General features: G+C 46.6%; 1 protein-coding gene across 11 annotated transcripts in view; it reads left to right on the top strand.

Annotated features, from left to right (window-relative positions):
- The window catches only part of FRMPD3 (FERM and PDZ domain containing 3), a 107743-nt gene that overhangs the window by 32454 nt on the left and 51385 nt on the right, over window positions 1-23904 (top strand). For 4 of the 11 annotated variants that reach the window (XM_070067474.2, XM_089323738.1, XM_070067468.2 and 1 more), the window contains 3 exons: window positions 8097-8251; window positions 11264-11366; window positions 14640-14685. The exons of 1 other annotated variant lie outside the window; for it this stretch is intronic. In XM_070067474.2, the coding sequence (XP_069923575.1) occupies window positions 8097-8251; window positions 11264-11366; window positions 14640-14685 (304 nt within the window). Of the gene's footprint in view, window positions 1-8096; window positions 8252-11263; window positions 11367-14639; window positions 14686-23904 lie in introns of those variants that run through there. 6 more of the 11 variants (XM_089323744.1, XM_089323739.1, XM_089323745.1 and 3 more) reach the window with 5 other exon arrangements.

Raw genomic sequence — 23904 nt, 5'->3', positions numbered from 1 at the left:
GGCGGCCATTTGGGGACTGAGCCAGCAGATGAACGATCTCTCTCTCTCCTCTCTCCTCTCTTTCTGTCTTTCCTCCTCTCTCTGTAACTCTTTAAAATAAATAAATAAATAAAATCTTTAAAATTTTTTTCATGAGCCCGGCTTTGTGGCATAGTGGGTTAAACTATGGCCTACAACACTGGCATTCCATATGGGTGCCAATTGCATCCCAGCTGCGCTACCTCTGATCCAGCTCCCTGCTAATGCACCCGGGAAACTGGGAAGATGGCCCAAGTGCTTGCACCCCTGCACTTGCATGGGAGACCCAGATGAACCTCCTGGCTTCAGCATAGCCAAGCTCAGGCTGTTGTGTGGCCATTTGAGGAATGAACCAGCAGATGGAAGATTCTCTCTCTCTCTCTCTGCCCCATCCTACCTCCCTATCTGTAACTTTGCTTTTCAAATAAAATAAATACATCTTTTTTAAAGATGGAAAATTTATTATATTTTAGCAATAGAACTGCATCACATAGATCAGCCAACTCTAAATTTATTTAAAGATTTATTTATTTTTTTATTTGAAAGAGTCACAGAGAGGCAGAGGCAAGAGAGGTGGGGGGGGGGTCTTCCATCTGCTGGTTCACTCTGCAAATGGCTGCAGTGACCAGAGCTGTGCCAATCCAAATCCAGGAGCCAGGAGCTTCTTCCGGGTCTCCTACACAGGTGCAGAGACCCAAGGACTTGGGCCATCTTCTACTGCTTTCCCAGGCCATAGCAGAGAGCTGGATTGGAAGTGGAGCAGCCAGGACATGAACCAGAGCCCATATGGGATGCCAGCACTGCAGATGGCTGCTTTACTCAATATGCCACCTCGCCAGCCCCAAATAAATGTATCTTTAAAATCTTTTTTTAATTAAATATAGAATTACCATATGATCTGGCAGTTTCACTTCTGGGTATATACCCCAAATGAATAAAAAACACAAATTTTTGTAAAATATTCAGACCTGTGTTATTCACAATAACCCAAAAATATAAGCAACCTGCCCATTGAGAGATGGCTACAATGTAGTACATACAGGCAATGGAGCATTATTCAAACTTCAAAGGAAGGAAATTCTGTCAGATGCTACAATGTAGATGAGTCTTGCAGATAACCTGCTGGATGAAATAAACCAGACAGAAAAGGACAAATATTGTGTGATGCCTCCTATGAGATTATTACAGTGGTCAAATTCATAATAGCAGAAAGTAGAATGATGGTTGTCAGGGTCTGGGAGAGAGGAAATGGGGAGTTAATGTTTCATCAGTGCAGAGTTTCAGCTTGAGAAGATGACAAAATTCTGGAGATGAATGGTGGTGATGGTTGTGCAACAAAGTAAGTGTACTTCATACCACAGAACTGTACACTTAAAATTGTTTGAAATGGGAGGTTGCACAGGGTGGTAAGCTTCTGCTTGTGGTGCTAGCATCCCATATGGAAGTGTCTGTGTGAGTCTTGCTGCTCTGCTTCCAATCCAGCTTCCTGCTAATGATCCTGGGAAAGCAACAGAGGATGGCCCAAGTTTTGGGGTTCCTATCACCCATGTGGGAGACCCAGATGGAGTTCCTGGCTCCTGGCTTTGACCTGAGCCAGGCCTGGATATTGTGGCCATTTGGAGAGTTAACTAGCAAATGGAAGATCCCTCTCTGTCTCTATCACTCTCTGCCCTTCAAATAAATAAATAAATATTCATTTTAAAAAATGGGATGTGAGCATTGTGGTGCAGTGGGTTAAGCTACCACTTGGAATGCACACATCTCATATTGAAGTGCCTAGGATCGAGTCTCTCCTCAGCTTCCTGCTAATGTACACCCTGGAAGGAAGCAGGTGATGGCTCAAATGGTTGGGTCTTTGTCACCCACGTGGGAGACCTGGATTGAATTCCCAGTTTCCAGCTTTGACCTAGTCCACCATGGCTGTTGCAGATATTTGGTCACTCGTGAAGTAAATCAGCAGATTAAGATATCCCCCCCATCTAGTAAATAATAAAACACTTTTTAAAAAGTGGTTATAATGGTAACTGTTTGTATATTTGATCATGATCAAAAGGGTGGAGGGAAAGATCACATGTGACTAGGAACTAAAGTTTCCAGTGACTCTGGAGCCTACCCAGGAAGTCAGTAGGTAACAGTGAGGAAGGAGAAAGAGTGGTAAGAGGCAAGCAAGGCTCCTCCAAAGAATAGGACTTCTTACAGAGGAGGGAGAGTGGCCTGGAGGCAGCACTGCTAAGCACAGGGGTCAGCTACATCACCTGAAGGTCCTTCAGAGCTTAAGACTTGAGAGAGAGAAGACCAAGGACAAAACAAAAGAGCCAGCTTCCACTTGAGAGGGCTGGGGGTGGGGTGGGGTGGGTAGTGGTATCATGGAAGAATAACCAGGTCCCAGTGGGGAAAGAAGGTGAAGGGTGCTCGGAGAGAATAAATCGAGGCTGTAGGAGAGCTTGCTCCTGGCTGAGAGTTCCAGAAGGCACAATGCAAGGATTGGAATAGAGAAAGCTGGGATTAGAGTATGAACAGACCACAACAGTCCTCCCCATTCGTCCATGGTTTCACTTTCTGTGGTTTCTCTTACCTCTGGTCAGTTGTGGTCTGAAAAATTAAATAGAGAATTCCAGAAAGAACCAATTCATATATTTCAATTTTTTTGGCATCAAAACAAACTTATTTAATTTTATTTCCATGAACTTTTTGGAGTATGTATAGTGTCATTCAAATATATTTCACCTATGTGTATATGAGATGATATTTGATAGTATGTATAATTCTGGCCAGATACTGGGGGCCAATTCATACATTTTAAATAACTTCTGTTATTTGGTTAAATTTTTCTATTAAGGTCATTCAGTTGTTAATCTATACCTAATTTATAAATTAAACATTACCATAGGTATATTTGTTTGGATGGAAAAGCAGTCTATGTAGGGTTTGGTACTATGCCCAATTTTTGGCATTGGCAGCCTTGGATCAAGGAAGACTGCTATGTGGGGATGAGAGTGTGGGGATGAGAGATGATCAGAGTGAGTAGACAGCTTTCTGATGGTGATTGAACTTAATAGGAATGTGAACCCTAAGTGTGTACATGAGTCTCCCATAAGGAAGAATAGATGTAGAGACCTACAGGATGTTGCTGCTGGAGCTGTGGCCTTTGCTACATTATTTGCTGATGTGGTTGCTTTAAGGGAGGCTGCTGTTACCAAATAGTCCCCCCATAGCTGGCCTCATTGTCTTCTGGGAAACTGCTTCATCCACAGGTTTTAGGCAAAAATGGTGAAGTAAAGTAGACTCAGGTTCTCATTGTGGCACCACACAATGTTTAGAGGTGATTATCCTTTAGACGATGACTTAGTCTCTCTTCCCAAGTCTGATTCCTTGTCAATAAAATGTTGACAATCCTGCCTAGCTGATGGGGTGTTTGTGAGGATGGAATAAGGCAGTACGTGGAGCATAGTAAGTCTGCAATCAATGATAGCTGATACTATTCGTTGCCCACGCTGTCCTTTCTTCCAGCATCCCCTTGCCTTATGCCCAGCTGCCGCTTAGTCCTTAGATTGTCCTTGGACCCAACTCTTCCATAGGGCTAAACAGTGCCCCATCTTCCCGATCTTTTCTCTCCTGCAGTAAATCCAATTCAACCAGCATGTCCTTTGTTTGCAAGCATGTATGGGTCTGCATAAGGTTTGTATTTTAACTGGGGCCTTCAGTGCCATACTCAAATGGAATAAAAGTACCTCTCAGTCCTCCCACATGCCCGTGGCTCTGCCATGGCCTGAGAAGAGAGCATTCTTTCAGCTCTTGCTTCTCTGAGTATGCTCTGTGGAGCTGCAGCATGGGCACCACACTGGAATTTGTTAGACGCTCAGACCTTGCTCCAGACTTACTGCATCTGAATCATTTTATCATTACCCCCAGGTGATTCGTGTGCACACTACAGTTGGAGCATCACTGCTGAAGCAGGTAGCAGAAGTGGCAGGTGAGGGCTCGTTACAGGAAGCATGTCTTTTACCTAGTGGTCTGTGACCCAGCTCCTCACCAGAGGGCACCCACCGCGGCTACTTCCAATGCCCAGGGTTGGGGCTCCCAGCCCTGCTGCTAAGAGAACATGGCATCTCATGGTGCTAGCCCACCATGCTGGGTCTCTGGAGTTTCCAGAAGACTCAGACTCCTGTTACTGGAATCAGAGGGCTAATTGGCCCCACATGACTCCAAATCCTGCCAGTTGTGAGAGGAGTGACAAGACTCCCCAAGGAGCCAACCAAATGTAAAGAAAAAGGAGCCAAAGGCAAGGAGGGATGGAGCACTGAAAGCTGATGCCTGAAAATGTAGCTCTTCTATTTCTTTCTCCTCCTGCTGGGAGGAGAGCAGCAGCTTAGAACCATTCTGTCTCCTTCTCCATTCATTATGCTTTAGCCATGTCCTGCCGACCATCAGTCGTTGACATGCGCTCAAGCTATTGATCCTTCTTTGGATCCTAAATAATGCTCCCAGTAATAGGACCACCTCTACATTTGTGTGATATGTTTAACCTTCCTAAGTGCTCCTGTAGCTATGATCTCATTTCATTCTTCCAACACTGTGCAGCAAATGGGATCAGAGACAGGTCCATTATGATGTGGGCTGAGCATCCAGGCCAGTCCAGGACAAGAAGCGCTGCTGGCCATAGGATTGGGACAGTCTTGCGGTGGAGACTGGGGATAGCCAGAGCATCCAGGACCTGAGCAGGTACACATGGGAGATGCTGCTATGGCCCTGAGAGATTTGGCTCCAGCTGCGGCTTCACCTGCGTGTAGTTCTGCTCTGCTTGTCCTCCCTTTGAGGCTGGCATGGAGGAGGAGCAGTCACATAGCCTTTTGGGTGGGACAGTTAGAGGCTGTGAGGAGATAATGGAGATGAAAGTACCTTTTCTCAAATGAGGTAGCGGACGTAAAGCTGGAAAGAACCACGTGGAGCTAAAGTGTTCTTATCATTAGGCAGAAGAGAAAGGCTTGGCCTCTCTACCTGGTCACTGAATACAGCGGGCAAGCCCATGCTGGAGGAGGGAACACCCTTCGGGACTTGCTGTAGGAAGGAGACAGAATGAAGGCATTGTATGCTTTAGAGCAGACAAAAGCAGAAAACAGCAGGTCCCTGAGACAAAGTGGTGGGGGTTAGGGGACGCATAAGCTTGGGCTCCTTCATAATTGTGTTCAGGGTTGCCTTGTTGGAAGGGACCAGAAGCCAAACATCTTTCAAAGTCAAATTGGCTGTGTCCCCCTGGAGGGCCATCACGTGACCCATGGACAGCTGAGCTCCTGTCATCCATCACTGCTTGCCTTCAGAGTCACTCCCAAGTCTCCAGGCACTTAGCAAATTTCAGAGGGACTTAGCTGCAGACGCTGAAAGAGGCAAACCCCAGGAGAGAAGAGACAACTTGGATTTGGACTGTAGAACGGCCTTCTGGCCTGCAAGGGAGGTGTTTCTGCCCTGCCCCAAGATGCCTGGCAAGATCCAGGCAGCCTGAGGAAAGGGCTGTCCCTGGAGCTGAGGGAAGGATCCAGTTCGGGATGGTTACTCCTGCTCCGTTAGGGCCAGCCCAGGGAGACATGTCTGTGGTGGTGGAAGAACTCTCTGGGCCCCTTGGAGAAGGTGGGGCCAGAGCACAGACAGAGCTTCCACTGTTGTCTCTCTTCCCAAGTCTTCCTTTTCCTGGCCAGGCAGCACAGTCCCCACTTCCTCCGTGGAGCCTTCTCCAACTTGGCCATCCACTCCTCCAAACGTGCAAGTTGGCACTTAGCTCTAGACTTCAGCTACTGGTCTTAGCACTCTCTCTAGTGCAGGGCACACTGGCCTTTCATCCCTCAGCTGGACTACAAGCTCTTCGAGGGCAGGTTTCTGTGACTTGGGTCCTCCAGAGCTCTGGACCATCTACAGGCTTCGATAAATACTTGTTGATTGATTAACACGACTCAGAAGAATAAGGCAAAATACTTGTGCTGCAAAGGCTCTTGGTTTGTTGGTTCCCCTAGTTTCAGGACTGCCCGTTTCCCTCAGTATTGGTGATAAAGGCCTGGAGGAGACTGAAGTATACTCAGCCCCAGAGAAAGAAGAAGGGATGAGTCAGAGGCTGCCTTGGCCGTGGGAACCTGAGTGCAGGCCAATGTGGCCAGCTCTTCTGCAGCACACCTGCCGCTTCCTTGCCGGCCTTCCCACTCCCCATGCCACAGGCCACACAGCTAGACAGGCTATCATCATTCGGGCTGCGCTGGCTGGTGCCCATGACAGAAATGAGGAAGAGGCCCTTTGAGTGCAGGTGAAATCAAAAGGGAAACGGATGGCGGGAGGCAAAGGACTCATTTCAGAAACAGCCTCGCTGGGGAGGCAAGAGGAACAGCTGCAGGAGAGGGTTCTGTGGCTCCCTTCCTGCCACTCGGAGCAGGCATGAGAGAGGGGCCAGCCTGAGGTCACCTCGCAAAGTCTCTGTCCCAGGAAGGTACCTATTCAGGACATTGCAGCTTCCAAGTGACTGTCAGAGGAAAGTGACAATTAATCTTACCGGTGTGCGAGGCAAGGAGCCATTTTCCAAACTTGCCTATGAAGACTTAACCTCACCCTGGCATCCCCTTCTACCTTCCTAAGGGGTCTTAGGTCAACTTCAAGCCCACTTGGGTGTGGCCAGCATGCAGGAATTACAATCAAGTAACCGTGCTCTGCCTTCCTTCCCAGATCCCTGTAGGACAGAGACAATTCTGGGGTTCTTTTCCAATTCTCTTTCATGCAATGACAATAAATCTTCTCTCTTTTCTCCAATACATAGTCCTAAAGCTCCTCTCTACTGAATTCGTGTTTGTGTCTTGATAAACAACCTAGCTGCTTGAAACCTTTTGCTTCTGACCAGTTTAGTATTGTTGGTCAAAAATCGAGTCATTCTCTTGATGTCAAAACCTCCCACTTTTTTTCACAAATCTTATTCTGGTTTGATGAATTAGCTCCTAGCTGCCTCCATCTTGGTCTGAAAGCCCTGCCTGGGACCTTAATTTTAGAGACTATACTTGCTGAGGTGAGAGAACATATGCCCACCCGGCAGGCCTGAAAGCCTGGGGGTGCTATGGTGCCAAGTTAAGGATCTAAGGCTCTGGCCCCCTCTTTCCCACCTTCACCTGCCCTGCCTTTCTCTTGGGTCTTCCGTTCCCCTTTTTGATTCTTCCCTGTGCTCTCACAGACCCCCCAGTGCTCCTACACCCTTACCCCTCAGGGCTTTTCATTTGGATACTACACTCAGGCCTACACTTGCCTGAAGTGTTCCTCAGCCCAGCCCTTCATAGAGAACCTTTGGAACACTCTTGGGTAATTCCTAAGCTTCGGTAACTTAAGTTGTGGGCATCAGGAGAACAATCCGTAATCTCTCCCAGGTGTTAGAGCTGCAGTTTCTCTTCTGCCAACCCCTCTGGGTGTCAGGCCTGCAGATGCACCTCCCTTTCTGGCTGTAGGAGCCATTTCCCAAGTGTCCCAGTAAGTGAAGTGAGTTGGCATTATGTACAACTGTTTGAGGTAATGGTCTCAAACATTAGCACCTTTGTTTTTAGATGCCACCAGAAGTAGTTCATCTTTATATGTTGCCTACGAGACAGTAAAGATTACACAGGACTTCATGAAGGAACTCCCTCCCCACAGGCTGGAGAAAATTCACATTCCTTTGCCACTTACTTGCCTGTTTCCTGGCCTGTTCTCTCAAGGTGTTGGGCTCCCTTAGGGACTTAGTGGCCAATTCCCTGGGTGATACCAGTTACCTTCAGAATAGCACGTTCGCATTTAGCCTCCTTCTGGAGTTGGAATATCCTAGATAAGGAAGTCTGCCTCTAAAGTGTTTCTTCTGTTGACTGGAGCCCTAAAGACAATGGGCTTCTCCTTTCTACATTCCTCTTCCTCCAATCTGAAATGTGAGGCAGTCATCACCTCCATCAGTTGCAGAGGATGTTGGGAAGCTAAGCTGTGAACTCCCGGGTGCCATGGCCAGAACCCTAACAGATGTCCCTTCCAACTGCTTCTGCGGCTTAGTTCCCTTTGCATCTTGTTTTGCTCCCATCTTCCCCCTCCCCTAGTCATGTGATGCAGGAAGAGAGCGCAAATGATATGGAATGTGAGCAGCTGCCAGCAGAGACGCTGCGACATGTGACCATTCACCGGGACCCTATATATGGCTTTGGCTTCGTGGCTGGCAGTGAGAGGCCCGTGGTGGTTCGATCTGTGAGGCCAGGTAGGTGTCCCTCATAGCACCCCTCCCCAGCCCTGGCTCCTATCTCCTGATACCCACATAGCTGCCCAAGGAGCAGTTTGCAACTGTACCATGTTGCTGGAGAATTCAGGAAGAGCAGGTGAAGACTTGCCGACCAATCACTGTATGAGGAAGCTAGCCTTTCAAGAATGATAGATGCAAAGCATTGAGGCAGCTTTAAGTCCCAGACAGAGGCTGCAATTGATCATTTAATACAGTCTGGTCTTAATAAAGCTTCCCTTTGCCCTGAAAATTCATAGTAGAGCCACAATGCCTTGGATGAGAAATTACCTATCCAGTTCAATTCAACAAGTATTTATAGATTGCCTATCCTAAGCCCAGCAATGTTGTAGGAAAGTACAAGACACAGTTCCTGTCCTCAAGAATCTAACCGTCAGGCTATGGAGACTGGTGCATACTCATGTATGTCTCCTATGTACTTGCCATCACCTTGTTTAATCCTCACAGTCAAGCCTGCAAGGTAAGTCATACCATTCCAGTTTCACAAATGAGGGGATGGAGGCATAGAAGAAGAGCATGACTTGCCCAGGGTCACTCAGCTAAGAGGCACCTTGGCCTGTGTGATGCCGCCTGGGGTAGGTGGGGCTTGAATGGGAGGGACCATGTGGGATAGGCCTAGCAGAGGCTACCCCTGAGCTGTGAAATGCTGCCATCATGAATGAAATGAGAAAGGACAAAAAGCACTGTTTTGTTCTGAGTATTCTAGTCATTGATAGAAAAGACACAGAAAGGAGCTTTATTCTTGACTTGCTGGGCCTGAGGCTTTAGATGTTTACAACAGTTTCTCACTCAGTCAAGAGGAGCAGCCGGAGTACAAACTGGTCTTGCAGAAATTTGATGAATTTTGCAATCCTCAAAGGCAAAGAAAAAGATTTTTGTAAGCTGTCTCTTCAACTAGAGGGCACAGCAGTGATAAAAAAAAAAAAATTCAGCAGTACAGGAGTTCATGGCTGACCTAAGGCTCCTGATTCAGTCATGCAGTTTGAGTTTCTGATCAGAAATTGGATTTGTCCTGGGAAAAAGGGATGAGATAAATCTTAGTAACAGACCACCAGGAGAGCCTACTTTAACTTCAAAGCAAACAGAAAGTCCCCAGGCCCAGAGGGAGGTCAGCTGTGAAAGGCATAGGGAATGAAGAGGAAGGAATTGGAATGGGTGAAGAGAAGGAAAGCCCTGGGGCAAAAGCCCCGCAAAGCCATGGGTCTGCCGGGCACAGCCCTGCAAAGGCCTGGTGCTCATTCACCTTGCTGCATCTGGCCCTTGTGGCTCCTGCATGCAGAGGACTGCTTTGGTTCTATATTCGAAGTGGTTAGAAAAGACAAAGAGGGATCCTACAGAAGAATAGTTCTGGTTGAGCAAGCCAACAAACCAATCGTGAAAGCAGTAAGAGATGGCTGCTACCCCTGCTGTCAAAGGGCGAAGGCCCATGAAGGAGGTTGAATTCTATGAGGAAGGAATATCAAGTTCTGGGAGGAATCGAGGAAAAGGTGAAGGGAGGGAGATTAGGTAGGTAGGTAGGTAGGTAGGTAGATAGATAGATAGATAGATAGAGTGGGCTCCACATAAGAGTGGAAGTTTTGGAGGAAGTAAATAGAAGGCATGCAAAGAATTGAAGGAATTGTCCCTTGGAGGATAGAAGTACCATTTATCAAATTCTTGCCGACATCAAGCAACTATTTTAAGTACTATAATTCATCATTTCATTTATCCTCCCACCATTTTTGTGATGTATTGGTTACTATTATTTTCCCATTTTACAGATGAGATAAGGCAGACTGGGAATGATCAAGTGTCTCATCCAAGATCACAGATCCAAGATCTAGTGACTTGTAGACTCAAGAGTAGAACTCAGGTCTGTCTGGTTGCAAAGTGTGTACTATTCATCCCTGTGCTCTTAGCTCCTAAAGTCAGTGAGTGGTCAGTGGACTTGGCCTGGTGGGTTTCGGGCCACTCTGGTCAACTGGGGAATCCTGCTGCCTGTGTTGGCATAGCCATCCTCAGTGTGCAGACCCCAGGCTCCAGGGCCATTGAGCTGGGCTCAAGTGACATATTTGCTGGGTATGTTCCTGTTTTTGGAATTTGGGCAGCACACTTCATTAGAGAGAGTGAGCAGCTGGGATCTGGTCCTTCAAAGTGGACGCAAACAAGAGTCAAGGTTGATTTGAGAGTGGGGCATGTCATTAAATATTTCTGTCGAGCTGAGTCTTTGAAAAGCTTTCTCCAAGAAGACCTTTTGCTAATCAGAGCCAGCACAGCTTTGTGGTGCCCCTCTACCCCAGCCCTTCACCCAGCCAAGAAGGTATGGCCCTCAGACATGCCTCCTTGCTCACCCTCAGCCGTAGACATGGGAAAGAGAGAAAGTAAATTTCCAGGTGCCCAAGAGGCTGTACCTTGTTCCCCTCTTTTATTGGAGAGTAGCATCTCTCAGTGTTAAGAAGAAAGTTAAGCTCATTAGGTCTTTGAATACATCCCCATCTTCAGCATGCCTTAATCATTCAGACCAATAAGTATGAATCACGGTCAAGGAAGACAATGCCCCCATCCCACCCCCGGTTTCTCTGGTCATCAGTACCACTTCCAGCTGTCTGGAAGTCTTTTGCCTGTGCTTAAGCAGATCACTGCCGTGAAATGAAGTGTCTGTTCTTCTAGAGAACCAAGCCAGGAAAGCGCTTATGAACCTCGTCTGAGGATGAGGTCTGGGCTTAGGACCTTTTGCTACCGTCCCGCTCCCACCTGAAGGAGGCCTGCTCCGTTCTCTTCCTTCATTCCCCTGCCCTCCTCAGTCTGTCACAGGCAGCTGCAGTGGCAGCAGCAGAGCTCTGGTGACACCCCTACCCCACCCCTGCTCAGCCTGCGTCTTCTCCTGCAGGCCCCCGGGACCGCTTCGGCTCCCTCAGGCACTGCAACTCTTGCCCAGACGTGGGCTTTCAGCAAGAGCTCCAAGGCCTCACACCTCTCTCCTCTCCTCTGCAGGAGGCCCCTCTGAGGACAAGCTCCTGGCTGGTGACCAGATTGTGGCTATTAATGAGGAGGACGTGAGTGAAGCCCCCAGGGAGAGGTTCATAGAACTCATCAGGTAACAGGGGCCTCTTGGGCCTTGGCAGGAGCTGAGCAGTGTCCTCACCCCTTGTCCCACCAGTGGCTGTCCACCCTCACTCTGAGAGAGGAGCACTCCAATGCGGAGCAGCCCTAGTCAGAGCTCCCAGCTACCCAGAACGTGAGGGGCCAGGCAGCCAGGGTCACCAGGGGCCCTCACACACTCAGGCCTAGCCTTCTGCAGCCACGTTGGATAGACACAAAGAAGAGCTCCCTGCTAGAGCCTCATCTGCACCCCCCTCCTCCCAACTAATCTCCTCACCCAGGTTCCTTTGGCTTTGAGTTACTGTGCAGTGAATCAAGCCAAGTGATTGGCAAGAACCAAACCAGCAATTAAGAGAACACTCTGAGATAAGCACAGCACAAGCAAGACATTACTCCCACCTCCCCCACACACATACCTCAACCCCCGAGACGAAACACACACACACAGGAGTGGGAAGGCAGACTTCCTAGCCAGTGGGTTCAGGTAGGAACCCTGCTATTGTGGATTCTGCTCACAATGTTTGTGATCCTTAATCCCCTCCCAGATGGGAGCAGGTGAGAGAGAAAGGGAGTGCTAAGAGGGACCGCCACTGTCTGTACCTGGGGAATAATTGCGTTGCTTAGCCTGTCTCTTACCCTACACATGTCTCACATACACATATACCACATACCATACGTACTTCCCTCTCCTACACTCCACCACCATGTGCACATACTTTGCACACATTTTGTTGATAGCAAATGAGAAGCTTAGAGGCAAAGGACCTAATTTCCATGGGCTGACCTCACTTTGGAGACCTTGTCTGTCTCCCTCCAAATGGAACCATGTGTCCATGTTCTCTCAAGTCCTCTCTGTCTTGTGTGGTCTGGCTCCAACTCTTCCTGTAGCTCCTCCAAACCCTCTTAGAGTGTTTTCATGCTGCTCATCTTTCCGGGGCTCCCCAACGCCCAAGGGGCCCCCGGCCTCCTCCCTGACCTTCAAGGACAGACTTGGCCGTCTGGCTCTGACTGGCTTGGGAGGGGTTTGCAGCGCCCTCTGCCCCCCACCTCCAAAGTCCCGAGCAGGTCTTCCTTGACATGCTCCCCCTCAAGCCTCATACCTTGAAAAATGGTCTCTGATGACATATGTTTTATCTGTACTCCACGTCCAATTGTCCATGCATTCCCTATCCTCTGTCCTCTGCCCTTCACTCTCCACCCTGTGCCAATATGCAGCAGGTCATTTTCACTTGCATCACATCACGTTGGGGTTATTTCAACCTGACCCCTCAGAAATCACTATTTTTCCTTCTAGTTGATATCTTTGCACTTTAGCACATGGTAGCCTGATTTGGGGAGGAAGTCCAGAGCACCTTCACTTTCCAGAGTACACAATGCCCATGAGTCATTCACTCATTCATTCCATGAACATTTCTTATTGGGTGTTTACTGTGTGCCAGGTACCATTCTAAGCACTGAAGATAGAGCAGTGAGTAAGACTAAAGTCCCTGGCAGGGTGGAGCTTACATTCTAGTAAAAGGAGACATGCTATAAGCCGTAAGCATGTTAGATGAGTAACTTTACAGTATTTTAGAAGTTGATCCGTGTTAGTGAAGAACAGAAAGTAGATCTGAGTGAAGAGGATCAGGAGTGCTGGCCACAGGGGTGCCCAATATAACTTTAAACAGCGTGGCCAGTGATGGCCTTATTGAGAAAGATGATCTTTGAAGAAATGCTTGAAGGAGGTGAGGGTGCTGGAGAAAGAGAGAAGAGAGGGTGCAAAGGCACTAAGGCAGGGGAGTGTCTGGAATGGCTGCAGAACAGGGGAGAACAGTGTGACTGGAGAGGAGTAAGGAAGGAGGAGACTTATGGAAGATAGCTCCAGGTTGTGGAGAAGCTGGTAAGCCATCGTAAGGACTGGGCCATTCTTCTAAATGAAGTGGGAAGACATGGCAGGGGCTGCAGCAGACACGTCCAGATTACATTATGCCCCTCCGGGCTCGAGATAAAGGATTTTCCTTAGTATTTTCCCTGGAACACAGCTCCTTTCTCCTCCTGGGATCTTCCCAGACCCTGGAGCTGATTCACCCCTGGACTTTGCCTCACCAAATATGGAAAATGTTCAAAGTCCTTGAGGAGGAGGCCTTGGCATTTCTTGAATATCCAGAACCAAGGGCATCTTCACTCTGCTTCTTGAATGTTTTTGTTCTCATAAGCTTTTTTTTTTTTAAAAAAAAGATTTTATTATGTATTTGAAAGGCAGAGTTTTAAAGAGAGGTCTTCCATCCATCAGTCCACTCCCCAAAAGACTGCAATGGCTGGAGCTGGGCCAATCCAAAGCTAGGAGCCAGGAGATTCTTCTGGGTCTCCCATGTAGGTGCAGGGGCCCAAGCAGTTGGGCCATCGTCCACTGCTTTCCCAGGCCATCTTCAGGGAGCTGGATGGAAAGTGGAGCAGCCAGGACTCAAACCAGTGCCCATATGGGATGCTAGCACCGCAGGCAGTGGCTTTACCTGCTACACCAAAATGCCAGTCTCTCCCATAAGCCTTTGGGAGGGGCCAAATAAGGAGAAGAGAAAGCAAACTATTCCTAGTTCTTTCAGTTCTTTTAAAGGAGTGTGTATTCCTGGGAGAGACTTTTCATACCTCACAGCCTCTTTGATCATTGGCATAATTCTTGGCGGAAGAGTTTCAAATTCTTTATACTTTTGAACATTTGCTATCTGGAGAACTTGGCATCCATCTGTTGCTCCATGGCTTGCGTTTTTGGTCCCTCAATTAAAACAAATCTGCTAAGTGTGAGTCATGATGACCAAATGACCTCCTTTGGGTTTTTCTTTTGAATTTCTTCTCTTGCTTAAATACGAAATTGCCAATACTCATTGTACATGGTTCCCAGGACTCTGAATGTGTGCCCTTTGAGTTCCATAATTCAGGCCTTTAGTTTTCCTTGAGAACTTTTTAGTTTACAGGTAAAATTACTCCTAAGGTTTGGGGATTTCTACAGAGAGAATGCGAAAAAGAATATAAGAAGAAAGCGTGAAAAAATGAGAATCCCCGCGGCAATAGTAATACTTTCATCAGCTGCCTGTGTGAACCACCGTGGATGGTTTGTGTTGGCCACTACAAATGATGGGAGAGGAGGCATCCATGCAGATACTCATATTGCCCTCTGTCCTAATCCGTAATCCTGAATGCAGCCCAGGGGGAAATTCTGGGGTTGCTTCTTGTACCAGATGAATACTTTGTGTATGATACACTACTCTCCCGTTCCCTCTTTTCTTTGTAGGAGTGCTAAAGAATTCATCGTTCTTACAGTTCTGCACACTCATCAGGTGAGTGTCTGTCTTTGTATCTGCCCTTCTTCCTGAGAAGAGATGACCCCATGTTGGGAAGCAACAGCATGGGGTAGAGGGGGCAGGTGCAGAGACTAGGACCAATATGTGAGCCAAGGATTTAGGAGTGAACTTAATATCTTCTGAACATCATGTCTAGTCTCACATCCAAGGCTGACTTTTTTTTAAAACTTTTATTTAGTAAATATAAATTTCCAAAGTACAGTTTATGGATTACAATGGCTTTTCCCCCCCATAACTTCCCTCCCACCCGCAACCCTCCCATCTCCTGATCCCTCTCCCATTCCATTCACATCAAGATTAATTTTCAATTCTCTTTATATACAGAAGATCGATTTACTATATATTAAGTAAAGATTTCATCAGTTTACACCCACAGAACATAAAGTGTAAAATACTGTTTCAGTACTAATTATAACATTAATTCACATTGAACAACACATTAAGGACAGAGATCCTACATGAGGAGTAAGTACACAGTGACTCCTGTTGTTGACTTAACAATTTGACACTCTTGTTTATGGCGTCAGTAATCTCCCTAGGCTCTCGTCATGAGTTGCCAAGGCTATGGAAGCCTTTTGAGTTCGCCGACTTTGATCTTATTTAGACAAAGTCATAGTCAAAGTGGAAGTTCTCTCCTCCCTTCAGAGAAAGAGACCTCCTTCTTTGATGGCCCGTTCTTTCCACTGGGATCTCACTCGCAGAGATCTTTCATTTAGGTTTTTTTTTTTTTTGCTTTTTTTTTTTTTTTTTGCCAGAGTATCTTGGCTTTCCATGCAAGGCTGACTTTTTTATAAAAAAATATTTTATTTATTTGAAAGGCAGAGTGACAGAGGCAGAGACAGAGAGAAAGAGATCTTCCATCTGTTGGTTCACTCCTCAAATGGCCATATTTGCCAGGGTTGGGCCAGGCTGAAGCCACGGTCTCCCACATGGGGTTACAGGGGTCCAAGCACTTAAGCCATCTTCAGCTGCTTTCCCAGGCACATAAGCAGTGAGCTGGATCAGAAGTGGAGCAGCCTAGATTTTAAACTGGCACTCTGACATGGGATCTGGCATTGCAGGTGATGGCTTAACCTCCTGCACCACAACACCAGCCCAAGGCTGAGAATTTTGAAGGCCTGTCTGTGTAGAGCTGTGTTCTATCCTGTGCCCTTTGCTTTGTCCGCTTAAGCTGCCCACTGCCCCATTTCCAAATATATCTCGCATGTCTCTTTTACTGTGCCTCAGTAAAAATAAACTACCAGTCCAGGGTCCAACATCTATAGAGTTCTAGTATATGGTAAGTGCTAATCTTACTCATTCATCCATATAAGAACTTACTTAGTGAGTGATGTACAATATATGGGACTCAAAACTGTATAGAAGTTCAGTATAATGTTGCTGAAGGGTACATTTGGACAGATAGGATTATCTTTGTCCTAATGTAGACACTAACTGATCTTGTGACCTTGGACAAGTCAGTTCCATTTTTCTGAACCTGTTTCTTCATCTGTGAATACTATGTATAAATAGACCATTGTCTCCTAAGTGTGCATGATCATGATAGTTACCAGGACTACTTATTAAAAGTCAAATTCTCCAGGCTCTTCTCCTCAGGAGTGGGATTCAGAAAGTCTGGTGTCCATTGCTAGGTTACATTCTGCATCCCAGAAAATCATACTGTCTCCAAATGCACAAAGGCAGGTGCACTTGACCTCCAGCTTCCTTATCCCTTTCTAATGTCCCCCAGCCCTCCCCTGTACCCCAGCACTGATGTCCCATCCTCAGCCTCTAGTCACAGGAGAGATCATATCTGTTGGAGGTATGGGACATGAAATCAGGGTAGACTTCATGGAGAAGGCTACACCTGGGCTGGACCTTGAGGGGTGGGGCAGGATTTCCCATGGAGAGATGTAGGGAAAGATTATCCAGAGAGAGAGAGAATGTTTATGGGCACAGGTGCAGGACCTGGGCTCCCAAGTCAGGTGGATGGAGTTCTGGTCAAGCCTGACACTAACTTCCCCTTCCTGTGGCTCCCAGCCCTGTTCTGCATGTGTGTGAGCGTCACACACACACTTGCACACATATACAATTGCACATCCAAACTCAATCTGCTCACAGATGCATATACCCACATCCATGCTTATACTCACATCTGTACTCATACATCATATCCTCACACAGGAGATTCACATGCATGTATCCATACTAACATGTACACACATATGTTCCCACATATACACACTTGCACATATGCACATATACTCACACACATGCATTCTCATGTGCGCACACACAGACTAATACCTCCCAGGTCAGTAGGCCTTTTGCAGTTGCCATTCTCTGTCCCCTAGTAGACAAGCCTCCCTAGCCCTCGCTGTGAGTGTTACCAATACTCTCCTCCTCCAACCTTACCGCACGTGCACAGTTGCCTAGTGAACAGTGGGCAAGCACTTCCCACCTTTCAGTCTGCTACCTTGATAGTGGCCGCCAGTTCTCCCCAGAACACACATGTTATATAGTTAGAATGTACTCCTCTGGTCAGAGACTCATTGGGAGTTACTCTGTTAGTAAGGTCTCCTCAAATGTCCCTTCCTGAGGTGGCGTCTGCCTGCCCCTGGTTCCTGGTATTGCTGAATTCTTCATCACAGCTGAAATACTGTATTTTCAAAACCTTTTAGTTTTGAAGTAATTGTAGACTCACTGCAAGTTGCCAAAGTTAGTGCAGAGATAGCTCAGGTACCTTTACCCTGTTTTTCCCAGTATTAACATCTTACACGACTGTAGTGCAATCTCAAGGCCAAGAAATCAACAGTGATACACTGTGTGCACATAGCTCAATGTGGTTTTATTACCTGGGTAGGTTAATGTCCTTACCAAACAGTTGCTTACTGTTGTCCTTTTATAGCCACACCTACGTCCTCCCACCCCCACATCCCTGTCAACCACTCATCTGGTCCCCTTTTCGGTAATTTTATCATTTTAAGAATATTATACAAAGTGGATAATACAGTGTGGGGCCTTTGGGGATTGACTTTTTTCACTTAGCATAATGCCTTGCAGATTCTCCCAACTTGTGTGTATCAAGAATCTGTTCCATTTTATCGCTCAGTAGTATTCAGCAGTGTTTCATGATGTAGGTGTACCCATTTGTGTAATCATCCGCCCGTTGAAGGGCATCAAGGTTGTTTCCAGTTCATGGCTCTTGCAAGTAAGGCTTCTATAAACATTCATGTAGAGGTTTGTTGTGAGCATGGGTTTTCATTTCTCTGGAATAAATGCTTGTTGCTGTGTCACACAGTAAGTATATGTTTAGTTTATGAGGGAACCCCCAGACTGTTTTCCAGAGTGGCTTATCATCTAACATTACCATGAAAATATTATATTAATGTGCTTATTGTCTGTCTTCGTCATTTGCATGTCAGCTCCATGAGAGTTAGAACTCTGCTATAGCCCCAGAACTTGGACGAGCACCTGGCACAGAGTAGGTCCTAATAAACCCAGCTTCCAACGATCAAAACAACCTAAACTGAACTCAAGTAGCTACATTTATTTGCAGAGTGAAGATTCTAACACTCTCCCTCATTTCCCCCAAACTTCCCCATCTCAGTGCTCCCACTACTCCCTTGTTTCCCAGATCTGACGCCTCCTTATGTCTCATCTCTCCTTATGTCAGCCTGCTGTGGCCAGGATGCTTTTCCTTGTACATTTCTTAAGCCCTACTTCCCTGTGGACTTTTGTCCTTGTACTACTCAATATCTCTTCTAATATCTACAGGTTTCAAAGCATTTGTGGAAAATGTAATTAAAACATGGGTTTATTTTGGTGCAAAAACTTTTGAAGGGGGCAAGTGTTGTGGTGTAGCAGGTAAAGCCACTGCCTGTGATGCTGGCTTCCCACATGGGTGCTAGTTCCAGACCCGGATGCTCCACTTCTGATCCAGCTCCCTGTTAGTGTGCCTGGGAGGCAGTGGAAGATGGCCCAAGTCTTTGAACCCCTGTACCCATGTGGGAGTTCTGCAGGAAGCTCCTGACTCCTGGATTCATATTGGCCCGGCTCTGGCCATTTGGGGAGTGAACCAGCAGCTGAAAGATTCTCTCTCTCTCTCTCTCTCTCTCTCTCTCTCTCCGCCCTCCCCCCCTCCCCCCCCCTCTGTCTTTTCCTCTCTCTCTCTCTGTAACTCTGGCTTTCAAATAAATAAATAAAATCTTAAAAAACGTTTGACATCCAAGCAAAGGTTTTCCTGGTATGCATTTTCCATGAACTTTGTGAAGCCCCCTAGTACATGCCTGTTTCCTTTAAGACCTGGCTGGATATGCATGTCTTCCAAACAGCTTTGCCTGAGTAACTCCAATGAGAGTTTCTAATTCATTCATTCTTCCATCAAGCATTTATTGAATACCTAACCCTTCTGGGTACTCAAAAACTAGGAATGTCATAGTGCACAGGCTAGACATGATTCCTCTCCTCACAGAGCTTCCATTCTAGTTCCTGCGCTTTCTCAACACTTGGAGCATAGAAGTGGGTGGGCACAAACACACAGGAATGACAGTTGACATATTTAGCAAGTAGTACAGTGGGAGCCAAGCCATTAGCATGTAAGTCAATAACAGCACTGGAGCAGTTTTAGAGACCTCCTAATTATACCAAGTGTTAATCCTTTTGTTAATCTACATTTGTAAAGAGGTCTCAGGTGAGAGGTCAGGTGGCACACAGGAAGCTTAGAGCAGTGACTATTTACCAATCAGTGTGAAATGGGTATGGCCATACCAGTGCATCCTGACTGAATGGCACCCTTGTATACATATACAGTTGATGCCTCATTATTTTCAGATTTCATAGTTTGCTAATTTGCCTACTCCCTAAAATTTATGTGTAACCCCAGAAAATCAATACCCATAGCACTTCTCTGGTCATTTGCAGGCATGTGCAGAAGAGGAAAATTTTGAATTGCCCAACGCACCTGTTCCCAGTTGAGGTCAAGTAAGGCACAACTCTGCCGTCTTGTGTCAGCTCTCATACAGAGATGATCAGAGGAGGACACAGTAGGGGGCCAAAGCAGGGGAGGGCAACAAGCTCCAGCTCAGGGGCCAGTTGGACAGGGTTCAGGTCACAAGTCTGGCACCTGTGCATGGGGGGGGGGGGACTCAGGCAAACACAGACAATCCCTTCAATGAAACCCTAATTTTCTGATTCTGAAAACTCAGCCTGTAGCCAAAGAGCATAAATATCCACTCCTTATAGCCACCTACCCAGGGTGGGGGCAGAGGGGGAAGCCAGAACAATTAGAACCACTGCAGAAGAACTAGTTTTCCACGGAGCTTCTTGAGATATAGCACTTGGCAGATGGTAGGTACTAAACCATATTTGCTGAGTTAATGAACGAATTCACTATTAATCTTGGCAATCAATGAGTATCTTTTTTGCTGTGCCTACATGGTGCTTGGTAGTAGACATGGTAATATAAAATGCCAACTCTTCTTGTACATCCTGGTTGGGGAGGTGAGCTATAAGCAGTATGGATGAATAGGAAATCCAGGGAGGAGAATGGAGGATTGGGGAAGAATTTCGGAAAAAAGTGAAATTTGAATAGGGTTTTAAAGAAGAAATGGCATTTAGTTGGTCTCTAAAAGGGACACTGGGGGCCCTGAAGGGTGAAGATGGGGAAAGACAGCAGTGAGGTGTGTTCAGGGAGCACAGAACCGCCAGGTACAAGAGAAGTGATATTAGAGGTAGATGGGAAATGAGGATGGAGAGTCAAGTGTGGCTTGTGGAAGGCCTTGGAGGTCGGAAAGAGGGCCTGTTTGTCTCCAGGCAGTTCTATTTGCAGGAAGGAAGGCCTCCTGATAGGATAGCTCTCCATTGTCCTAGGCGCCTGCAGTGGTTGCTATGGGAATTGATTATACATAGACTCAGGTGTCAAAGACAGTGAGCCAGCAGAAAGACAAATCAGAAAGCAGTCAAAGCTGAGCTCCCCTCTTTCACAATTTTAAAAGTGGGGCTGCTGACCAGCCTCTGGTAACCACTATCCTAGTCTCCCTTCTGAGATCAACCTTTTTATATTATACAGTTAGATCAGGGGGCTAAGTTCTGGTTTTCTATTGCACAGTAGGGTGACTATAGTTAACAATAGTGTCTATTTCAAAACAGCTAGAAGGGAAGATTTTTGAAATAATGCAAGTTTGAGATGATGGATATGCTAATTATCCTGATCATTATATAATGTATACATGGAAGAGAAGATTTTTTTAAGATTTATTTATTTTGAAAAGCAGAGTTATACAGAGAAGGAGAGGGAGAGGGAGAGAGAGAGTGGTCTTCCATCAGCTGGTTCACTCCCCAGGTGGCTGCAATGGCCAGAGCTGCGCAGATCCGAAGCCAGGAGCTAGGAGCTTCTTCTGAGTCTCCCACGCGGGTGCAGGGGTCCAAGGACTTGGACTATCTTCTACTGTTTTCCCAAGCCATAGCAGAGAGCTGGATTGGAAGTGGAGCAGCCGGGACTCGAACCAGTGCGCATATGGGATGCCAGCACTGCAGGTGGCGGCTTTACCCGCTACACCACAGTTCCAGCCCCAAGAAGATTTTGAAGTAGTGGAAGTTTGAGATGATGGCTATGCTAATTAATCCTGATCATTATATAATGTATACATTGTATGGAAACATCACATTGTAACCCCATAAAATATACAATTATCACATATCAGTTAAAAACACAACTTAGAAAGTGGGGCCCTATCCTGCACTAAAATGTTTGGCTACATACATACTTGATTTTGGCCAAGATATGAGTGATCACAACACTGAATTCTGTACTAATAGAGCCACCAAATTAAAAAATGGTCAAAGAATCAGCAGCTGCTGAATTCATCCCTGAGGGAGAGGCAGGCTTTCTCTTCTATTCCTTATTCTACCTAGCTGCTGGCTTCATATTTGCTTCAGGGGGCTTGCAGTAGCCCCAGAGGTACTTAGCAATTCTAGTCCCGTGTTTCAAGCCAAAATTCATTTTAGCCAGAAAGAGTGTCTGTTGCAAAATGAGATTCCCAGCTGCTTGGAGAAAAAATAGAGCCAGTGAAGAGCTCAGATGTCCCAGCTTTAAGGTACTCAATTCATCTATGCTTAATGAGCTAGGGCATCTTCACCAGTCTAGATGCCTGGGCCTTACTCTCTCTGAGATTCTCACTTTCTAAGTCTGCTGGGGGCCTAGGCCTCTGTGTTGTCGCAGGCACTCCTCAGAGGTTCTTTCATCAGGCAGGTTGTAGAATCCGTGGGTTAGTGTGTACTAATGAATTGGTGTAGAGGTTGGCAAACTCCTGTAAAGAGCTGTGCGGTAAATATTTTGAGCTGTGCGGTCCATACATGATAGAACACAAGCAGACATAGGCAATGCATAAACAAAGATCATGGCTGTGTTCCAGAAAAATATTATTTGCAGAAAGAAGAATCTTGGTGGGCAAGATTTGGCCCAGACAGGCCTGTGATTTGCTGACCCCTGAATTGTGTTTGTTACCTGTCCTGGGTACCATATTTGCATTTTGACAAGGGCTTTCCCAGCTCTCAATATTTTAATTCAAAGGTGCAACCTTAGTATTAAGAATTTCAGGGGCAGGCGTTTTGACCTAGTGGTTATGAGGCCCACAATCCCACATTGGAGTACCTGGGTTCAATTTCAGCTTCCTGCTAATGCAGACAGGAAGCTCAAGTAATTGGGTACTGACCACTCATGTGGAAGACCTGTGTAATGGTCCCAGCTCCCAGCTTCAAGCCTCTGCCCAGCCCTAGCTGTTGCAGGCATTTGAGGAGTGAACCACCAGAAGTAAGCTTGCTGTGGGTGTGTGGGGGTGTGTGTGCGCGCGCGTGATTGTGTGGTGTCTTTCTCTGTCTGCCTCTCAAATACATTTAAAGGGTGAATTAAATTTTAAAAAGAACTTCAGTCTCTACAGCTGAGTTTTGAAGGTGGTTCAGGCCAGGGAAACCTTTGGGAGCCCCCCTCATATCACATTGCAAGGCAAGCCTCACCTGTGCCTAAGCATAAAGCTAGACATGACTTCGTGACATCTAGCAGAGACCAGCTGGCAATGAGTGAGTCACCATCAGCAAATGAGGCTGCAGGCCGAGAATAGGATGGAGTTTTAGAGACCAACAGGACAAGGGTCAATGAGGATTGAGGCATAAACAAACTGAAAATAGCTCTGAAACGGGCACCAAGAAATGATTATAAACCCTGAAAACATTGCCAATGTAACTTCCTCCTGGGTGGTTTTGCTCCTGTAAATATCTGAATCTTTTGTTGGTAGTGGTACAGACAAAAAAAAAATTCTAAGACAGGATCTAATCTTGTCTTTTTGGTAGGGTTAGCAAGGATGTCATCTCTTCCACTGTAGCTGAATACAAGGGGGCTTCAAAAATTTCATGAAAAAAAAGTGGAATGGATGGATAAGTTTATTTTGTTCCCAAACCATTTTGAATTCTTTATGTGGCTTTTTCATAATGCACATTTGCCATGTGCCATTTTAAGACCCTTCTATTCATTTGTTTGAATCTACTAACTAGCACCAAGGTAAAACCAGACCCAGTGGGTGAAAGATTAGGGATGGACTCCCAGCTGCAACCTGCAGTGGGCAAGCAATCACTAAGCCAAGGCTCAGGAAATCTGGGTTCTGGTGTCAGCTCTGCTACCCAATTATGTTGATACTTTGAACAGTATCCTCTTCCTGGACCTCCATTTCCCGTATGAAAACCAAGGGATTGGGAGCAGGGCAGGCATTTGGCACAGTGACTAAGATGCTGCTGGGGCACCCACATCCCAAATAAGAGCCTCTGGGCTTGAGTCCCAGCTCCAACGTCCGTTGCAGCTTCCTGCTCAGTGTGCACTGTGGTAGACAGCAGGTGATGGCTCCTGAACTTGAGTCCCTGCCTCCCATGAAAGAGACCTGCATTGAGTTCCTAGTTCCTGGCTTCAGCCTGGCTGGCTGTTGCCAGAATTTTGGAAGTCACCCATCAAAGATTCTCATTCTCTCTCTCTCTCTCTCTCTCTCTCTCTCTCTCATCTTTCTTTAAAATAAAGACTTTTTTTTTTGACAGGCAGAGTGGACAGTGAGAGAGAGAGACAGAGAGAAAGGTCTTCCTTTGCCGTTGGTTCACCCTCCAATGGCCGCCGCGGCCCGCGCGCTGCGGCCGGCGCACCGCGCTGATCCGATGGCAGGAGCCAGGAGCCAG

The sequence above is a fragment of the Oryctolagus cuniculus genome, chromosome X, assembly GCF_051225735.1.
Source record: "Oryctolagus cuniculus isolate XC-2025 breed Fujian yellow rabbit chromosome X, ASM5122573v1, whole genome shotgun sequence".
NCBI lineage: Eukaryota > Metazoa > Chordata > Mammalia > Lagomorpha > Leporidae > Oryctolagus > Oryctolagus cuniculus.
The sequence above is the reverse complement of the archived record's forward strand: the minus strand, read 5'-3'. Positions and strand labels throughout refer to the sequence as shown.